Consider the following 17,620-nt stretch of genomic DNA (forward strand, 5'->3'; position numbering starts at 1 on the left):
TCTCTTTAGGTTTATTAATTTTATGGTATTAAGTGCTTGCCAGCACATGCATACATGCAATTCCCACAGAGGCCAGAAGAGGGCATCAGATTCCCTGAAATTGTAGATGGTTCTAAGCCATGTGGGTGCAGGAAACCAAATCCTGGATCTCTGCAAGAGCAGCCAATGCTCTTAATCTCTGAGCCATCTCTCATCCCTTATATTCTAATCTTAAAAATAAAAATTGGGGCTGGAGAGATGACTCGTAACAAGCTAGGCATCCCAAAGGGTGCCTATAACTCCAGCTGTAAGAAATCTGACTTATTGTGACTTCAGCACTCAAACACACACACACACACACACACACACACACACACACACACACACAAATAAAAATTCTTTTAATAATAATAAAAAGGACAAAATGTTATGGGCATTAAGTCTGTGCCCTGCTTCACTTAAACCACAGCAAGGGCAGTGCAGCCCTTACGCTCATTTCTTTAGCGCTCCCGTAGTTAATTCAGTCATACAGACCTGCGAGGCAGGTAGAAACCTGGTTTAGGACCTGATGGTGCTGGACTGGAAGCCCAGATGAGGGTCTGCAAGTGAGGCTTAGTGAAGAGGCTGTTAACCTTGGTAAATACATTGTATGGCTGGCCCAGTCTCTTCTTCCAGGAACAGTGTTTCCGGGGGCAAGCAGCTAGTGTGTGTGTGTGTGTGTGTGTGTGTGTGTGTGTGGGCGGGGGTGTGAATATGGAGGGTGTATGGGTGGGTGTACTCGATCGAAGGTTAAACCTTTCGCTAACCTTCCCCGATACTGTCTGTCTTCACATAGATCCTGACAGCCAGCGGTGATGGAACATGTGCCCTGTGGGATGTAGAGAGTGGGCAGCTACTACAGAGCTTCCATGGGCATGGGGCTGACGTCCTCTGCTTGGACCTGGCCCCCTCAGAAACTGGAAACACCTTCGTGTCTGGGGTAAGGACAAGGAACATCTCTAGGGAGGTAACGCTGGCAACTCTGTGTGTGTGTGTGTGTGTGTGTGTGTGTGTGTGTGTGTGTGTGTGTATGTGTGTGTGTGTGTCCTCGGGTCTGGTCCTGTCTCTTTCCCAGAAGTGTCTTCAACTCCCTGCGGCTGGAAACCACAGTTCCTGCAGCAGTGTCCGCTGTCTCCAGGCTTCCTTCTGTCACTGACACTCAGAAGTCTCTATAGAGACCTGGAATGTTCTTTTGAGTGCTGCAGCCTGGGGTGTGTGCCTGTCACAGTGTGTCTGAGATCTTAGCTCAATCAGAGGCTTCTGGGCAAGTGCAATGCGTGCTAAGATGAGCCAGTGCTGGGATATCACAGGGCTGGGGGTGGGGCGGGGCACTCCCATTCCACATCTCTTGGCCACCATCCACCTCTCACCCTTGCGTGCAGGACTCAGAGGAGGAACTATAGGAGTCAGCAAACATGAACCTTAGTTGATTTCATCTAGAAGCTCAGCATAATTCACAACAGCACTCCCTGCTGTTGTGCTCTGCCCGGTTTCCTCAACCTCCAAGGAAGTGACTCCCGACGGCAAAAGCAAAAGGTTTTTATTGCTAAGAACCGAACCAGCTGGGACCTCACTCTATCAGAAGAGTAAGGTGCCCGCTTACAATTGCAAAGTGTTTTTAAAGGGAAAGGGAGGTTTGAGACTGCTAGTCTCAGCCCAGAAGGTTTCCAAGGTTACAGAGATTGCATAGAGTACAAAGTTTATACAAGGCGGGATTGTTTAGCACACCTGCAAGGTTAGGGGGTTTTCTTTCTCTAGGACTTGCAGGCTCAGTGGCCTTGTCCTTAAGATAATGGGGGGGGGGCAGGGAGAAAGTACTCTCCAGTCAGGGAGTTGTCTATATCTATTGGCAGAAGCATTTGTTCTTTCTGGTTTTCCCTTCTTGCCATGAGTCCCAAATCTTTTAGTTATTAATTTTCCCTCACAGCTGCCTCTTCCCTCAAGAGAATACCCGCACTAGATGAAAGAGTCTGCAGTGTGAGTTGTGTAGTTGGGAGGGGTGTTTCTGTGCAGATTTGAGATAACACAGAACTAGACTGGCCCAGGAGATGGTGGTGATTTCTGTAGCTGAACAACAAAAGGCTCTCTACAGCAAGCTGCTGAGGCCTCAGCCCTGGGAGTCAAGCCACTGGAAGGCTCCCATTGCTCACTGGGAGAGACCCTGATTCCCTTCTCATTTTGACCATCCATGTATGTCTTCTCTCTGTGCGTTCGTATAACTGCATCCTTCAGGCTCAACCACACTGCTGTCTTAAGTGACTATTATCTCTGGAGACTGTATTATCTCTTAGCACACAGGAGCTCCACTCGCTTTAGCATCCACCAGGAGTTGGAGATCCTTGGGTTTTATTGTCTCTGTCCTCAGTGAATTTCTCGGGGTGCTGTACCCCATGACAGCTGCTCCTAAGATGTCTCTGTACCTCTTCATACCTTTGAAGCCAACTAACTTGGATGCTTTAAACCATCAATTCATCTAACTGTTGAGAGACTTCCTTTTACTATTCCGGCTCTGTGACCAAAAAGCTCCCAAAATCTTCATAGCATAATATGGAAAATCCTGCGTTTACAGTTCTCTGACTTGTGATGACTCAGAGAGAGCATGCACTTTTCAGGGTGGAGGCAATGGCAAGCATACGAAATGGCAAACCCTGGGACCACGTGAAGGAAAGTGAAATGTCCAGAAGGAAGGAAGGGGAAATACGAGGTCTTACCTCCAACTCAGATGTACAAAAGAAGGAAACACACGATAGGGAACTAAGGACACCTGCCTGCTCTTCTAGCCTGAGGCCAATGGGTTCTGTCTCTGCAGACTTAATGTGTGGAGGAAGGTAGCTGTTAAGGTTCACCCCTGTGTCTACATAGTACTTGCAGTGTATAATTAATTGGGTGATTTTTCTGTTTGTAGGGTTGTGACAAGAAGGCTATGGTGTGGGACATGCGTTCGGGCCAGTGCGTGCAAGCCTTTGAAACTCATGAATCCGATGTCAATAGTGTCCGGTTAGTGAATAAAATGCTTGAGATCCTCTGTCGAGGGACTTTACTGGGGTCTAGGTCACATGCACACATCCACGCACTCGTACATGCATGCATATACATATGCACACACACACAGGTATGCATTCGCGCACACACAGTTAAAAAAAACCACATAATATTTTCATACTATGGTGTGGGGCAGACAGAGCTAAACACTGGGCATTTTTCTCCCAACCTTTCTGTTCTCATCCCCTTCAGTCAGAACTTTGTAAGGTGGTCACACAAATCAAGCTTGCTAAGGCCAGAGTAAGGCTCATTTGATAAACCATTTGAGGATCCAACTTAAATCTTTATCATCCACATTAAAATGTATAGTAGCCCTGAGGAGGCAGGTGTAGGAGAATTCCTGGGATTGAGTGGCCAGCCAACCCAGCCTGAACAGTGAACTCCAGGTCAATGAGAGATCCCAACTTAAAGGAGGTGGACATTTTCCTGAAATTTACACCCAAAGCTGTCCTCTACCTTCTACATGGCACGCACACACAGACACACACACATACACACACCACACACACACACACACCACACACACACACCTACACAAATGCATGCGTTAAAAAAAAAAAAAAAAACTTTCCTATTCATTAGCAATTTTTTTACTATCATCTCCCCGGGATAAACTGTAAGGTAGAGTCCATTTGTAACCAGAAAGAAGATGGGCTGCATCTGAGCATGGGCAAAATGAAGTGATTAAGGACACTTATTCAGGGGATGTAGCTCAGCTGGCAGAGTGATTAACTACTGTAACCAAACCCAGAGTTCTCTCCCTAGCACGGCATAAAACCGGGTGTAGTGGCTCAGTCCTGCACTCAGAACAAAGGAGGTAAAGGCAGGATGATCAGAAGTTCAAGGTCATTCACATAGGGATTTCAAGGTCATTCACATAGAGAGTTCAAGACCAGCCTGGGCTACGTGAGACCCCATACCCTGGCTCGCTCCTGCTCCTGGTTTATAGTCTAGCATCCATACTTCCTACTGAGCAGTGAAGCTGACAGTGGGAATAGCCACCGGTTCATTGATTGCTTTTCATTTGGCCACATGCCGGCTCTTGGGACTCACTGCCCTTTTAGATCTTCACCAGGAAGACAGGCTTCATTACCCTCATTGTCAGATGAGGAAACCTGGCTGGGAAAGTTGATGTCACTGCCCAAAGGACTGCATGCCAACAGCTGGTATGGCTCTGCCCATCTGACTCTGTTGTCCCTGAGCCACACTTGGGGGATTAGGTGCATTGCAGGGATCCTGCTTTGTTCAGTGCCTAGGGTGAGTGTAGGTTAAGACTTTTGGCTTTACGCACGCACACCTCTCCACCTCTCTGCAAGGTAGCACAGCTGTCCTGGGTTTATGGGAGGAACATGAGGCTGGCCTCACGCCTTTGCAAGAGCCCTACTGTGTCCTGGAAGTGGAGCTTGTGGGTCTGAGACCCTGAGCCAGGATGCCTTCCCAGGGGTTCTGAGGCTGGGGATGGCTGCTCCCTAACACGCTTTTTACCAACTCTCTCTGCAGATACTACCCCAGTGGAGATGCCTTTGCTTCCGGGTCAGATGATGCAACGGTATGTTTCTCAGTTATTGAGAGCCCTTCGAGGCAGACGGGAGAGATAATAGCTTGTTTCCCTTCCTTTCTTTCTTCTCTTCTCTTCTCTTCTCTTCTTTCTTTCTTTCTTTTTTTCTTTCTTTCTTTCTTTCTCTCTCTCTCTTTCTTTCTTATTTGCAAAAATAGCAAGGAGTTTTTATTTGAAGTAAAGCAACAGAAGGAACCAGAAAAACACCACAGACTTTTATTTATGTATTTTTATGTTTTGACTTTATGTTTGTCTACACACCACATGCATGCTTGGTGCCCTCGGAGGCCAGAAGAGGGCGCTGGGATGACCAAAGACTGGAGCTACTTATGCGAGCCATCATCTAGATGCTTAAACTCCGATCCTCTGAGTTAGCAGCCAGTGATCTTGATGGCAGAGCCATCTCGCCAGCCCTTCAGCTCTGTGTGTCGTTTGTTTGTTTTTGTTTTCTGAGATAGGGTTTCTCTGTGCAACAGACCAGATGTCCTGGAACTCACTTTGTAGGCCAAGCTGGCCTATAACTCATGGAGATCTGCCTACTTCTGTTTCCCAAGTGCTGGAATTAAAGGTGTGCACCACCCACCACCAAACATTTTATTTTATTTTTTAAAAAACTTATTTTATGGTCATGTGTAGTCCCTGAAACAAACAAACAAACAAACAAACAAATGAAGTTAAATTATTCCCCTTTCCTAAGGAAAGCCACACACAGTTTAATGAATCCTGACTGCCCTGACTGTCTACTTGTGTATTTGTCTTTTTTACATAATGACAGCTTGTGCACATTCTGCTGTGCTTAACAAGCACTTTTCACTTGTGTGTTCTCTCTTAATAATTGCTGGCGTTCCATACTATCGGCATGCCATCATGCACTGACAGTCTTCAGTCTGGAGTGAGCTCTTCTTCCTAAGGGTTTTCTCTGTTAAGAACACTGACCTAAAGCCCAACATGGTGGTACTGTGCTTGTAATCACAGCATGAGGGCAGTGGGAGAAGGAGGAACAGGAGTTCAAGGTCATCCTTAGCTACATATTCACAGCAAGTTCACGGCCAGTGTGGGCTACAAAACAGACTTCTCTGTAAATATTTCCATGTCTCTAACTATCTAAAACTCTCAGGCATTAGTTGCTTACCTAAATACAGATTCACTTATAACAGTTTTGTTTTTAGTGCCAAGTTGACATGTGTTTTTAAGAGAAAACATAATGTCATTTCTTGCTATCCTTAACAAATATCAAATACCCTATTAAATAATAGGCCTTGTTCCCTCTGAGCTGCTTCCAGGGAAGACATTACAAGAGAAGTCATTGAGTTGTGATAATAATGGCAATCTTAGGGCTGAAGAGATGGCTCAGAAGTTAAAAGAGCTTGCTGCCATTCCAGGGGACCCAGGTTCAATTCCCAACACCCATTTCAGTTGGCTCACAACCTCCTGTAACTCCAGTCCTGGGGAATCTGACACCCTCTTCTATCCTCCTCACACACCCATACACATGTTCAACCATACACACACACACACACACACACACACACACACACACACACACAAATGCACACATTTTGGCAATGCCATGGAAATAATTCTATTCTAAGGGTTCTGCTCCTATGCAAATGTAATTTTTACTTCAGACATCAACATGTATATAAAGACTTTTACATAAAAATGTCTGTCACATGGCTATGGACCATTCTATTGTTGCTGCCCAACCCATTGCCCCTTGTAATATATTCAGAAATCAGCTTTCTTCCCACTTTAAAAAAAATGTTCCTCATAGAATTATGTAAAAGAGAAACTTAGTCATAAGAACATTGAGCTAGCTTTGGCCTCACAGATTGAGACACAGCCACATGGAGAATATTGGACAGACATGTAAATCATCATCTTTGAAGGCTAATTTTGGAAAATGCTTACCCCATAATGCTGACAGAGACAGCAATGCAACACATCTATTTCCACATAATCGTAGGGTTTCTATTGCTGTGATGAAACACCATTACCAAAAAGCAAGTTGGAGAGGAAAGGGTTTGTTCGGTTTATACTGCATACTGTTCAGCATTAAAGGAAGGTAGGACAGGAATTCAAACAGGCCAGGAACCTGGAGGCAGGGGCTGACACAGGCCATGGAGGGGCACTGCTTACTGGCTTGCTTCTCATGGCTTGCTCAGCCTGCGTTTTCATAGAACCCAGGAGCACCAGCTCAGGGATGGTCCCACCTACAGTGGGCTGGGCCCTCCTCCATCAATCACTAGTTAAGAAAATGCCCTACAGGCCTGCCTACAACCCAAAGTTTTTCTTCTCCCCAGAGCTGAGGGCCAAACCCAGGGTGTTGCACTTGCTAAGCAAGTGCTCTACCACTAAGCAAATCCCCAAGGCCTACAACCCAGTCTTAGGGAGGCATTTTCTTAATTGAGGTTCTCTCCTCTCAGATGACTTGAGCATGTGTCAAGTTGACATAAAAGTATCCAGAAACAACACACACAAAAAAAGAACATCATGGACATTAGCAAATACCTCTAAGACTTGGGGCCACTTTCAGTTTGTCCTGCATGAATTTGTAAGTATTTCCAAATGTTCTGTGATGACTGTATGTGCTTCATCAGGGAAAAGAAAGTAGTGTTCTATGTTTATCTCTGTACCTGGAGAAAATTTCCATCCTTGCTGTTTCTCTGAGTCTCTATTGACCCATGGAGATTAACAGGAAACAGGGCTGAAGGGTAAAATAACCGGTTTTCTCGCTGGTCCCCAATAGTAGCTCTGTGGTCTGCACTTTGACAAGCTGAAGCCAGAAGTAATTGCACCTTTGTCTGATTCTTTGTACCCCAGTGTCGCCTCTATGACCTGCGGGCAGATAGAGAGGTCGCCATCTACTCCAAGGAGAGTATCATATTTGGAGCATCGAGCGTGGACTTCTCCCTCAGTGGTAACATTTTATTTCAGAAACTTCTCCAGGACTGTAGGGCTACACGGAAAAAACAAACCACCTCCCTGCCTACCTCCTCATCACTGAGCTTTCTGTGGGGTCATATGCTCAGGCCACATCTGACATTCAGATACCCCTCCCTTCACCTCTTCCCCTGGACCTTCCCTTTGTGCTTTCAAGCTCCCTGCTACCCTGCCTACAGCCCAGAGGTTGCTAGCAGAAGCCAAGCCAGGGCTGATGGGACACTCCCCTGTTCTGAGTCTGCACCTTTGCGCACAAACGAAATTGCAGCCACTTTAAGGAGCCCAGCCCTTGAAAGCGTGGATCACCTTGCTTTAATTCTGTAAATCCAAGTTGAAGGGTTAGAAATGGCAGGAGTGTTCCTGCTTCCCCTAGGACCCAATGGAGTACTACACACATATGAGCCTGGCATGGTGGCTCCTACCACATGATGCTACAGTGATATTCCTCTCTGTCCCAGGCCTTCCACAGATGACAGTGACAGCTTTCTCCTGAATTGCAAAGGCAACATAACATACATTGCCTGCCTTACAGTGGGCCTAGATGAGTCTATATTCATTGGTTGGATAGATGGGTGGGTGGGAGGGTGGATGGGTGGGTGGGTGGATGGATGGATAAATTCATAAGTGAGTGAGCAAGTGAACAACAGTCAAGGAAGGAAAAACAGGAACTGGTGTGGCCATTATGTCTTCTGCTCCCAGGTCGCCTGCTCTTTGCTGGGTACAATGACTACACCATCAATGTCTGGGATGTTCTCAAGGGCTCCAGGGTCTCCATCCTGTTTGGACATGAAAACCGTGTCAGCACTCTCCGAGTTTCTCCTGATGGGACAGCATTCTGCTCAGGATCGTGGGATCACACCCTAAGAGTAAGAGAGGTGTCCCTGGTGGCCTTCCTGAAATGGGATGCCAACCAACATTCTCACGTCCAGAACTACAGTTGCCAAGGGGGTGTCTCTGGGAGGTTAGGAGCTTCATTCACACAGGTGTGCAGAGAGTATCGGCATGGTGTTGAAAGAATAATGGAGCTACATAACCCAGATGTTTTGTTTTCCCCTAGTTGTCTGATTATTTGTGATTCTGTCCTCAAGTAAGCCACAGGTTTCCAGTTGCTACTCCCTATACTGAAGGATTCTCCACACCAGCACAGATGCCATGTGTCAGGTCACAGGCCCCAGTGAGACAGTGAAGGCCCCAGGGATGATATATTGATTATGTGACCACTATTGCAGTAAAGGGGCCTTATGGCTTTGATCAGACTTTCAAATCCCCTGGAGTCCCACCATCATAGCAAAAGGCAAAGAGGTGGGCATCTGGTGTTCCTGGAGCATGGGAGTGCTAAGCACATTGCTCATGGCTATGTAAGATCCCAAATCTGACAGAGGCTTCTCTGAGGGTTTAGGGGTCTACTTTGAGATGGGTCTTTGGATAAAGATTTGGCTAGGCTTGGGTGTATTTGGAGCATAATAATTTTAATGCTGCTGGACAGAGGGCAAGGGGAAGATTTTAAAGAAAATCTTAGAGGGGCCAGCAAGATATCTCAGTGGGTAAAGGCACTTGCTGCCAAGCCCAGCAGCTTGAGTTTGATTCCTGGAACCCACATAGTGGTAGGAGAGACCTGATGCCCACAGATTATCCTTAGACATATGCGTGAACACTATAACACACACATACCCAAGTGTACAGACATATACACACTAGATAATAAATGAGTGGAAAATGTTTTAATAAGGTCTTAGAAAGTAAGCAGTCAAAAGGAAGGAAGGAAGGAAGCAAGCATTCCCTCATCTTCTATTTATTGTAATATGAGTAGGTTGAGTGTCTAGTTTTAGGACCAATATATAAAGTTTGTTGTTGTTTTTTTGAAACATTATAAACACAAAGCTGAGTAGTGAGTTGACAATGAAACAACAGTGAGCTGGGAAGATGCAGATGGTTCAGTTCTCAGTGTAAGGGAGTCACCAGTGGCTGCTGAGCAGGTTGCAGGGGCCCTGCTGACAGTGAGCTGAGGGGTAGTGTGAAGCATGCTGAAGTCCTGTTTAGTGGGCTGTGTGAGTTTGTGTGTGAGTGTGTGTGTGTGCATGCCTGTATGAGTATGTGTGTGGGGGGGTGCATAAGTGTGTGAGTGTATGCATGCATAAGTGTGTGTGTGCATAAGTGTGAGTGTGTGCATGCCTGTATGAGTGTGTGTGTGCATAAGTGTGAGTGTGTGTGCATGTGTGCATGCCTGTATGAGTATGTGTGTGGGGGGGGGTGCATAAGTGTGTGAGTGTGTGTGCATGCCTGTATGAGTGTGTGAGTGTGTGTGCATGTCTGTATGAGTGTGTATGTGCATAAGTGTGTGTGCATGTGTGCATGCCTGTATGAGTGTGTGTGCATAAGTGTATTGCATGAGTGTGTGCACATGAGTGTGTGAGAATGTGTGTGTGCATGTGTGTACATGCCTGTGGGAGTGTGTGAATGTGCATGAGTGTGTGTGAGTGTGTGCAAGAGTGTGAGTGTTTTGTGCAAGTGTGTGAGTGTGTATGAGTGTGTGTGTGCAGCTTGATTTCCTCTTTTAAACTCAAGTTTTATGAATTATTAACTACTAAAACTGACCTATCTGTGTCTTCTCAGGTTTGGGCATAATCCTCTCACGGTGTACCGGAAGAATGTGTCCTCCCCTGTAGATGTGACTTCTAGAGGAGCCCAGGACTTTCCATGGGTTAGCTTATGGGAGCAACTTCACAGCTCAGCACTCACTCAGCCCTCCGGCGTCACCGTGAAAACCATCCCTCCCTGGCAATGTACTCATTTAGGCCTTGGCGCTTCAACTGTACCTTCAAGTCCTCATGCCATTCACCTCCAACACTCTGTAAAAAAAAATGTGTTTTTGAAGTTATTCCAGCCAATAGAATTCCACATTTATAAGCATTTTAAATGTCCCTCATTGCTTCCTTGAATTTGTCAGTCTGCCTTGGTGTGGACTGTGGCTTCTAGAACCTTCCTCTGGACTGTGAGAATGACTGTTCACTGGTCTGTCATAGAAGAAAATTCCAGTTCCCAATGTGACTACACAGATTTTTAAAACTGTTTTTATGTAAAAGTATCTTTTTTTTCAACCTGTTCATTTGTATTTTTTTTTTTAGATGAAATGTTTTTGTCTGGGAAAGCCTTTAGACAATAAGCAGACACTTGCAGAAAACAAGCTTGTGATGCTGTGGCCTAGGGCGGGACATTCCCTCACACTTGAGGGGAAACTGGTCGCCATTTATAGCACAAATGGTGCTAAGAGCAAACAGAACCTTCTGGTGTGGGAAGACAAGACACTCAGCAGGTTTAAAAGCCTGCTAGTAGTTTTATCAGAAATGCCTAAGTTAAAGTGGGTATTGCCCAAGTAAATAATATTCTGGTGTCCTGCACAGCAGGGCTCACACGACTGATGGGCAGGTCATGAATAATAATGTCTTTGTTATCAAAGGGGTATCCTGTCTTTATTTGAATCAGCAATTCCTTCTAGATGCTACTGGCTGCTTCTTATTACAAGGTCCCTGTTTTCTCTTCCTTTTTTCTTTTAAAGATGTAGAGGTTTGTTCTTTTAGAAAAACCTTATTTAGTAAAATGTCATGTTATTAGTGGTGGCACACGCTTGCAAGTTCAGGTATTCAGGTATTTGGTGGGAGGGATGGGGGGGTACAGGAGGGTAGGAGGATGGCTTTAGTCCAAGAGCTCAAGACTAGCCTCAGCCACATGGTGAGACCTCATCTTTTCATTGTATGTGTGTTGTTTTGCTCTATTTTGCTTTTTATATTTATTTATCCATTATTCTATGCATTTATTTATTCTGTGTGTATGCAGGTGAATGAATACACATGCCACAGAGCACGTGTGGAGGTCAGAGTACAACCAGTAAGAAACTGTTTGCTCCTTCCACCATATGGTGCCTGGGGCTCGAACTCAGATCCTCAGGCTTGGTAACAACACCCTCACCTGCTGAACAATCTCACTGCTCCTTGTTTTGTTTTTCATGAAACAAGGTATCTTAGTTACTATTGCTGTGAGGAGACACCATGACCACAGCAACCCTTGTAAAGAAAATATTTAATTGAGGGGCTCACTTAGAGTTCAGAAGTTCAGTCCATTATGGCGAAGAGCATGTTAGTATGCAGACAGGAAGGCAGGTATGGTGCTGGAGAAATAGCTGAGTGTCCTACATCTTGCAGGCAACAGGAAGTCAACTGACTGTCAACGCTGAGGGAAGCTTGAGAAAAAGACCTCAAAACCCTCCCCAAGTGTGACTCTCTTCCAACAGAAGGTGTGGCCCAGATTAAAGGCGTGCCCTTCAGCCTCAAGGTCTGAACTAAAAATGTGCATCAACCAACAAGGCCACACCTCCTAACAGTGCCATTCCCTATGAGCTTATGGAGGCCAGATACATTCAAACTGCCACACAGGCTCTCCTGTATCCCAGGCTGCCCTCAAACTCGCTACATTGCCCAGTAGGATTGTAAACTTCTGGGCCCTCTGCTGTTGCCTCTCAGGTGCTGGAACACTGGGTTTACCAGCATGCACCACACACTGGCTGCACTAAAATTATAGGCACACTGCTGGGACCAAACCTATCCAGCATGATTCCGAAGCAACTACGCTACAGCCCCAGCCTCAAGATCCCATCTTTAAAAAGATTTTTTTTTTTTTTTTTTTTTAAAGAGTACTGGGAATCAGAGGTCACCTGGCACACTGGTAATCATTCCTGGGTAAAACTGGTTCGGCATCTGACCAGCCAAAGATTTGCTGTCCCTGAGGAGCAGGGGGTGTATATCCACAGACTGCCTGGTGCCCTCCCTGTCTTACCCTCCTCCGCCAGGCTCTTTGCTTAGTGTTGGCTTTGCCTTTGTAAGCCCCAGACCCCCTGCTCCTCAGAGAGAACCTCAGAGTGCAAACGAGGACAATCTTCTAGCCACCAGGGTGCTACTGTCACTTCAGCGGTTGTCTCTTTGGAACTGTGAGAAACGCCACATATATTTTTGGTGTGGTGTTAGTATTATTTAAATGTCCCTTAGGAGCCCTGAAAAAGTCTCCAGGGACACAGGATGGATCTGGGTTATACTTTGACACTCTAGGGAGCTCTGTTTGCTCCTCAGGGAGTCTGCCCTGGATTAAAGCAGGCCTCTAGGAGAATGTGGGCAGGGACCAGGTCAACTGGGCACAGGTGACCTCTGGGAAAGGACCTCAGAGGAAACTTGGGGTAACATCAGCATCACAGGAAGTCAAAAGGGAGCCCCAAGAAGACCTGTAACCTACTAGAGCAGTGGTTCTCAACCTGTGACACCCCCCACCTTGGGAATCACTATCAGATATCCTGAATTTCAGGTATTTATGAGTCATAGCAGTAGCAAAATTAGTTATGAAGTAGCAACAAAATAAATTTTATTGTTGGGAGTCACCACAACATGAGAGCCACAGCATCAGGAGTGTTGAGAACCGCTGCACTAGAGATGTGTTCAAAGGAGGGCAGCGAGGGTTCTAGGGAATGTATCTGGTAGATCAGAGGTGGGCAAGAGTCAGGGGCTGGGCCTCATTGCCTCCTCCAGCCTAGAACAGCCACTTTGCAAAACAATGTATATATCCTCATTTTCCAGTCAATACCAAGTTAAGACACAGACTCTAGCTGGGCTTAATTGCTGGCACAAGCTGTAATCCCAGTGATTCAGAAGGCCGAGGCAGGAGAATGACAGGTCGAGGACCTACCAACCCCTAGAAAGTTCCAGGCCCCAGCTGTTTCTTAACCCACCATCACGGCCTCTCTCCTTGCAACAGGTGCAAGTGAGATTCCCAAACTTCTTAGGGGTGGAGACAGTAAGTAACTGGGTCTAGAAAGCCGGGTGGGGTTAGGCCGGGTGCAGAGGCTGAAGGATGGACGACGACCGGCTGCTGGAACGCACTAGATGCCTGCTGACTGATTACTTGATGTTCTGCAGGCGGGAGCCAGGTGACCCCGAGCCACCGCCCACATCGGTCGAGGCGGCCTTGCTGCGCTCTGTGGCAGAGCAGGTCCAACAGAGGTACCACTTTTTCTTCTCCTCCTTCCTCGGCTACCAGGGCAACCGCGTGGAGTTGATGACACAGATGGCAGACACCATTCTCTCCGATGGACAAAGCTTCAGCTGGGGCCGCCTGGTGTTGCTCTTGGCCTTTGCGGGGACAATTCTGAGTCAACGCCAGAGAAATAGTGAGAAGGATAAAATCCAAGTGGACCGAGACTGCCAACTCATAGTAGGCTTGCTGTGCAATCGTCTCCTCGGACAACATGGCTCCTGGCTGAAGGCTCACGATGGCTGGGTGAGAGCATGAGCTTGGGAGTGGTGGGGTGTGTGTGTGTGTGTGTGTGTGTGTGTGTGTGTGTGTTGGGGGTGGTGTGGGGGGAAGGGGGTTGCTGTGCTGAGCTCTTTTCAGAGACCGTGAGTGCTTCAGCTGTACCGTGCAGTCTGATTTTGATTTCTTTCTCTACTGTTCTTTCCCTTAAAGTCAGGCACTCATGTAGCCCAAGCTGGGCTCGTAACTTAGCCTCCTGACACTGTGGTCTTCCTGCTTCCATCCCAGGGCGCTATGGTTACTGACTCTGTCACTGTGATGGCTTCGTGTGCTGCTGGATGTGGACCCCCAGGGTTTTGAGCATGCCAGGCAAGCACTCTACTCACTGAGCCTGGTTCCCAGCCCAAGGATTTCTTTGTAGGCACTCAGACTGCCCTTGCTCAACAGTTCTCATGGAACTTCATTCAGGGGTGGCTTACCCTCACCCTACCCTGGGGACTTTCAGGGAGGGCTTATGAGGTCTGATATTCCCTGTAGGGGAAAGGGAATTGTGGTGACACCCAGGCTCTCGGGAGCTTCCTCTCGTTCTCTAACTCTTTAGGAGACTAAAGCCCTAGGGGTTGTGAAATGTGTGTGACCACCAAGTGGGGCCCCTGAGTGGGAGCTTTCCTTCTTGGCCACTGCACTTTCCCCTGCTGGGCAGGGCTTTCTCTTGGTCCTTAATCTCTGTTGTGTAAGCTAAAGAGACGGCTACACAGAGCTACTGCTCAAGGAAAACACCCAGGATGGGACTAAAGCTTCAGAGTAGACTGTTAGCATCTGTGAGGCCCTAGGTTCAATCCCCAGCACCACTGGGAAAACAAGCAAACAAACCTCTACCCTACTTTAGCCCACAAGCTCAGCTTGGCCTCAGGTGTCTTTACTTCGTCCTCATTAGGGTTGAATCAAAACTGAAGGGACCAAAGGTATGGGATAAATGCGTTAATCATTAAAACCTGCTATACAAAAACAAAAACGATCCTGTTAGCGGTCTGTATTTAAAGCACCTGAGAAAGAAAGGCCGCCTGACGCGTCAGCAGTAACGCCTGCCCTACTCCTGATGTATGGCTCTCCACTGGGCCCGAGGGCTGACTTCAGCTGAGTTTTTGAGAACCCTTTCTGAGCTCTCTGAAGAGATGGAGACATTGATGTCTCTCCCTGCCCCCTCTCTCTCCTCTTCCCCCTTTCCCTCCTCACCCCGCTCCTCTCTCTCCCTCGTGAGCTCTCAGACTTGGGAAGGGTTCAAGAGGAATGTCAAGGCAGATTTTCTTTTGGGGAAGAGACTCATTAGCAAAATTACCAATCCCATGGAAGGACAGCATGGCAGAGGCCCTGCGTAGAGTTTAGGTCTATGAAACAAACTTGGAGACCCCTCTTAATGAGCTTCAGAGGAAGGAGGAGGTCCCAGGCTACATAGTGGTGAATATATGCCGGTTGTCACTCTTCCAGAGAAGCAGGGGAAGGTTTGGCTCCTTTTATTTAATGTGTTCAGCCTAGGGCCTCAGGTAGCTTGGGGTTGGTAAACTCCCTTGGGGAAGAGAGGCTTACAAATTTGCAGGCTGGCTTTCTATGAGGCACCTGCTATTTCTTTAAGCTGTGAAGGTAGAGAAAGAAGTTGCTACAAATGAACATGGCTTGAATACACTCTAGTCCAAATATAACCTTCCCAGCTTCTTTGTCTTGGAGTAACAGGCACTGAGTTCAAGCTCTGGTTGGGGCGGTGTGGAGTCAGCATGTCTCCATCTCGGGGTATCTGAGTCAGAGGCTGATGCTGGTATTGGCACAATGGAGGGATGTTGTCCCCATGAGCCTGTGTGACATGCCACACACACACACACAGCAGTGTGGATGAGTTGAGATGGGCAGTGCTGAAGAGGGGGACTGTGGATGTGAGGATCAAGATAGCTATCAAAGGGGTAACCACAGATGTGACCCATGAAACCCTGATGTTTTGAAACGGTTTAGAATTTGATTTGTAGGGGGATGGTCAAGGGTGAATACAAGACAGACAGGTGCTGTCAAAAGGGAATGCCCAAGTGTTGTGGGGAAGGTATCGGAGAGGAAGGGGGTTTAACCGTTCTCCTAGATGCCTTTCATCACCGTTGAGGTAAAGTATGAGGTGCTATGAGGCATCTCTGCCATATGGGACAGTTAGATGGTTGCTTTTACTCAAGTTGAACTGCTGTGAACAAATCATATGAGATGTCTGGAAGCCACATGCCTTTCACTTCATGGCATGATCTAAGAACCTCCCATGTATTTTGGAGTGTTTTTCATACTGGACATTGGCGTGCTCCTCACATGTTTGACCTCCAAGGTCTACGCTAGCCCTTCCTGTGAATTTTTATTTAGATATTTTTATTGTGTGTGGATGAGTTCCTGAATATGTTGTGTGGCATGTACATGCAGTGCTCATGGAGGCCAGAAGAGGGCACCAGATCCCCTTGGACCTGGAATCACAAGCCTTGTGAGCCATCCTGTGAGTGCTGGGAACTGAACACAAGTCAGACAGGATGCTCTCAACCCGTGAGCCACCTCTAAGCCCCGCCTTCTGTGTTTGTTCGTGAGGGGGCAGTCTAATGCTCCTTTTGTGCCCCTTGCAGGATGGTTTTTGCAGCTTCTTTGTGAGTCCCTTACCACTCAATTTTTGGAGGAGACTGCTGATCAAGACTTTTCTGTCCTGCTTCATTGCAATGGCTGTCCTGATGATCTGGAAAAGATTCTAAGTTTTAAAATTTTTACGATTTTACTTGCCTAACTGTGACCCACTAAGGGACGATTTTAGATGACTGATTACGAGCTGAGGAAATCTGCCTAGAGACATTTTTACCTGCATGTTACAATGAGTCCTGGGGTTGTGATGGGGCCAGCATTTGGAAGGGGCCCTAGTGGCTCTTCACAGAGTGGGGAAATGGTCTTATGTGTACATCACTCCGAAGAACTTCAGAAGAAACTTTGTCTTCTCGTGAGATGTACTGCTGCTGCATTTGGCTATCTGGGGTTCTTGAGTTGCTGTTCAGTAGCCAGTGTTCCAGGCCAGAGGATCAATCTTAAAGCACCAAAATCCCAGAGCACCGAGGAATGCAATAGGAAACCAAACCTAAGGACTCCTTGGAAACCTAAGTCTTTCTGGTCCTAATTCCCAGGTCCCAGGATGTCTGAATTTATAGTGTGCCCCTCTAATAAAGTTTTAAGTAACCTCAAAATTTTAATAAATGTATATACAGTTTTCAGAAAAAAAGACTGGATTTTTCTCTAATTCAGCAAGACTTTTGTTCTTGGGAATGGCTTATATTGATAATTTTCCTTTTATTGTCTCCTTCACTATATACCAGGGTATGGTTTATATTGCTGTGGGGGAGGGGTTAATTTTTATTTTTATAATGTATATTCATGTTATGCGTATGAGTGTCTTCGTACCCCATATGTGTCTGGTATGTTTGAGGCCAGAAGAGGGTGTCAGATCCCTGGAACAGGCGTTACAGACAGTTATAAGCATCGTGTGGTTACCGGGAATCAAACATGGGTCCTCTGGAAGAGCAGCCAGTGCTCTCTCTCCAGCCTTATTGACGATTTGTTTTAAACATGTAATCTACATGAAAGTCCTTAAATCATTCTCTTTCCCCTTCTATTCTCCTGCCTGTCAGTCTGCTTGAAACCTGTAGGGTGGTAGGCAATGTGCCGTCCTAGTCTCACTGGCCATTATTAACCTGTATTTCATAATACTGA

At 46.7% G+C, this 17,620-nt stretch overlaps 2 protein-coding genes across 2 annotated transcripts in view; both read left to right on the forward strand.

Annotated features, from left to right (window-relative positions):
- Gnb5 (G protein subunit beta 5) overlaps positions 1 to 10,245 on the forward strand; it is a 30,585-nt gene extending 20,340 nt beyond the window's left edge. Inside the window, exons 6-11 of the mRNA XM_051197957.1 lie at positions 815 to 958; positions 2,924 to 3,015; positions 4,561 to 4,609; positions 7,442 to 7,538; positions 8,261 to 8,427; positions 10,175 to 10,245. Coding sequence (XP_051053914.1) covers positions 815 to 958; positions 2,924 to 3,015; positions 4,561 to 4,609; positions 7,442 to 7,538; positions 8,261 to 8,427; positions 10,175 to 10,186 — 561 coding nt within the window. The 3' untranslated portion in view covers positions 10,187 to 10,245. The remainder of the gene's footprint in view (positions 1 to 814; positions 959 to 2,923; positions 3,016 to 4,560; positions 4,610 to 7,441; positions 7,539 to 8,260; positions 8,428 to 10,174) is intronic.
- Positions 10,246 to 13,453: 3,208 nt separating this feature from the next.
- On the forward strand, positions 13,454 to 16,617 carry Bcl2l10 (BCL2 like 10). The gene is made up of 2 exons (XM_051197410.1): positions 13,454 to 13,879; positions 16,495 to 16,617. The coding sequence occupies exons 1-2, from the start codon at positions 13,454 to 13,456 to the stop codon at positions 16,615 to 16,617; spliced, it is 549 nt and encodes a 182-aa protein (XP_051053367.1).
- The last annotated feature ends 1,003 nt before the right edge of the window (positions 16,618 to 17,620 follow it).

Source organism: Phodopus roborovskii, unplaced genomic scaffold, assembly GCF_943737965.1.
Source record: "Phodopus roborovskii unplaced genomic scaffold, PHOROB, whole genome shotgun sequence".
Classification (NCBI taxonomy): Eukaryota; Metazoa; Chordata; class Mammalia; order Rodentia; family Cricetidae; genus Phodopus; species Phodopus roborovskii.

What these genes read in the sequence shown, in the direction of transcription:
- Bcl2l10 (XM_051197410.1), top strand. Translation starts at nt 13,454, where the DNA reads ATGGACGACGACCGGCTGCTGGAACGCACTAGATGCCTGCTGACTGAT. An exon ending in TGAAGGCTCACGATGGCTGG is followed by an intron (nt 13,880 to 16,494) that starts GTGAGAGCATGA and finishes TGCCCCTTGCAG; the next exon opens with GATGGTTTTTGCAGCTTCTT.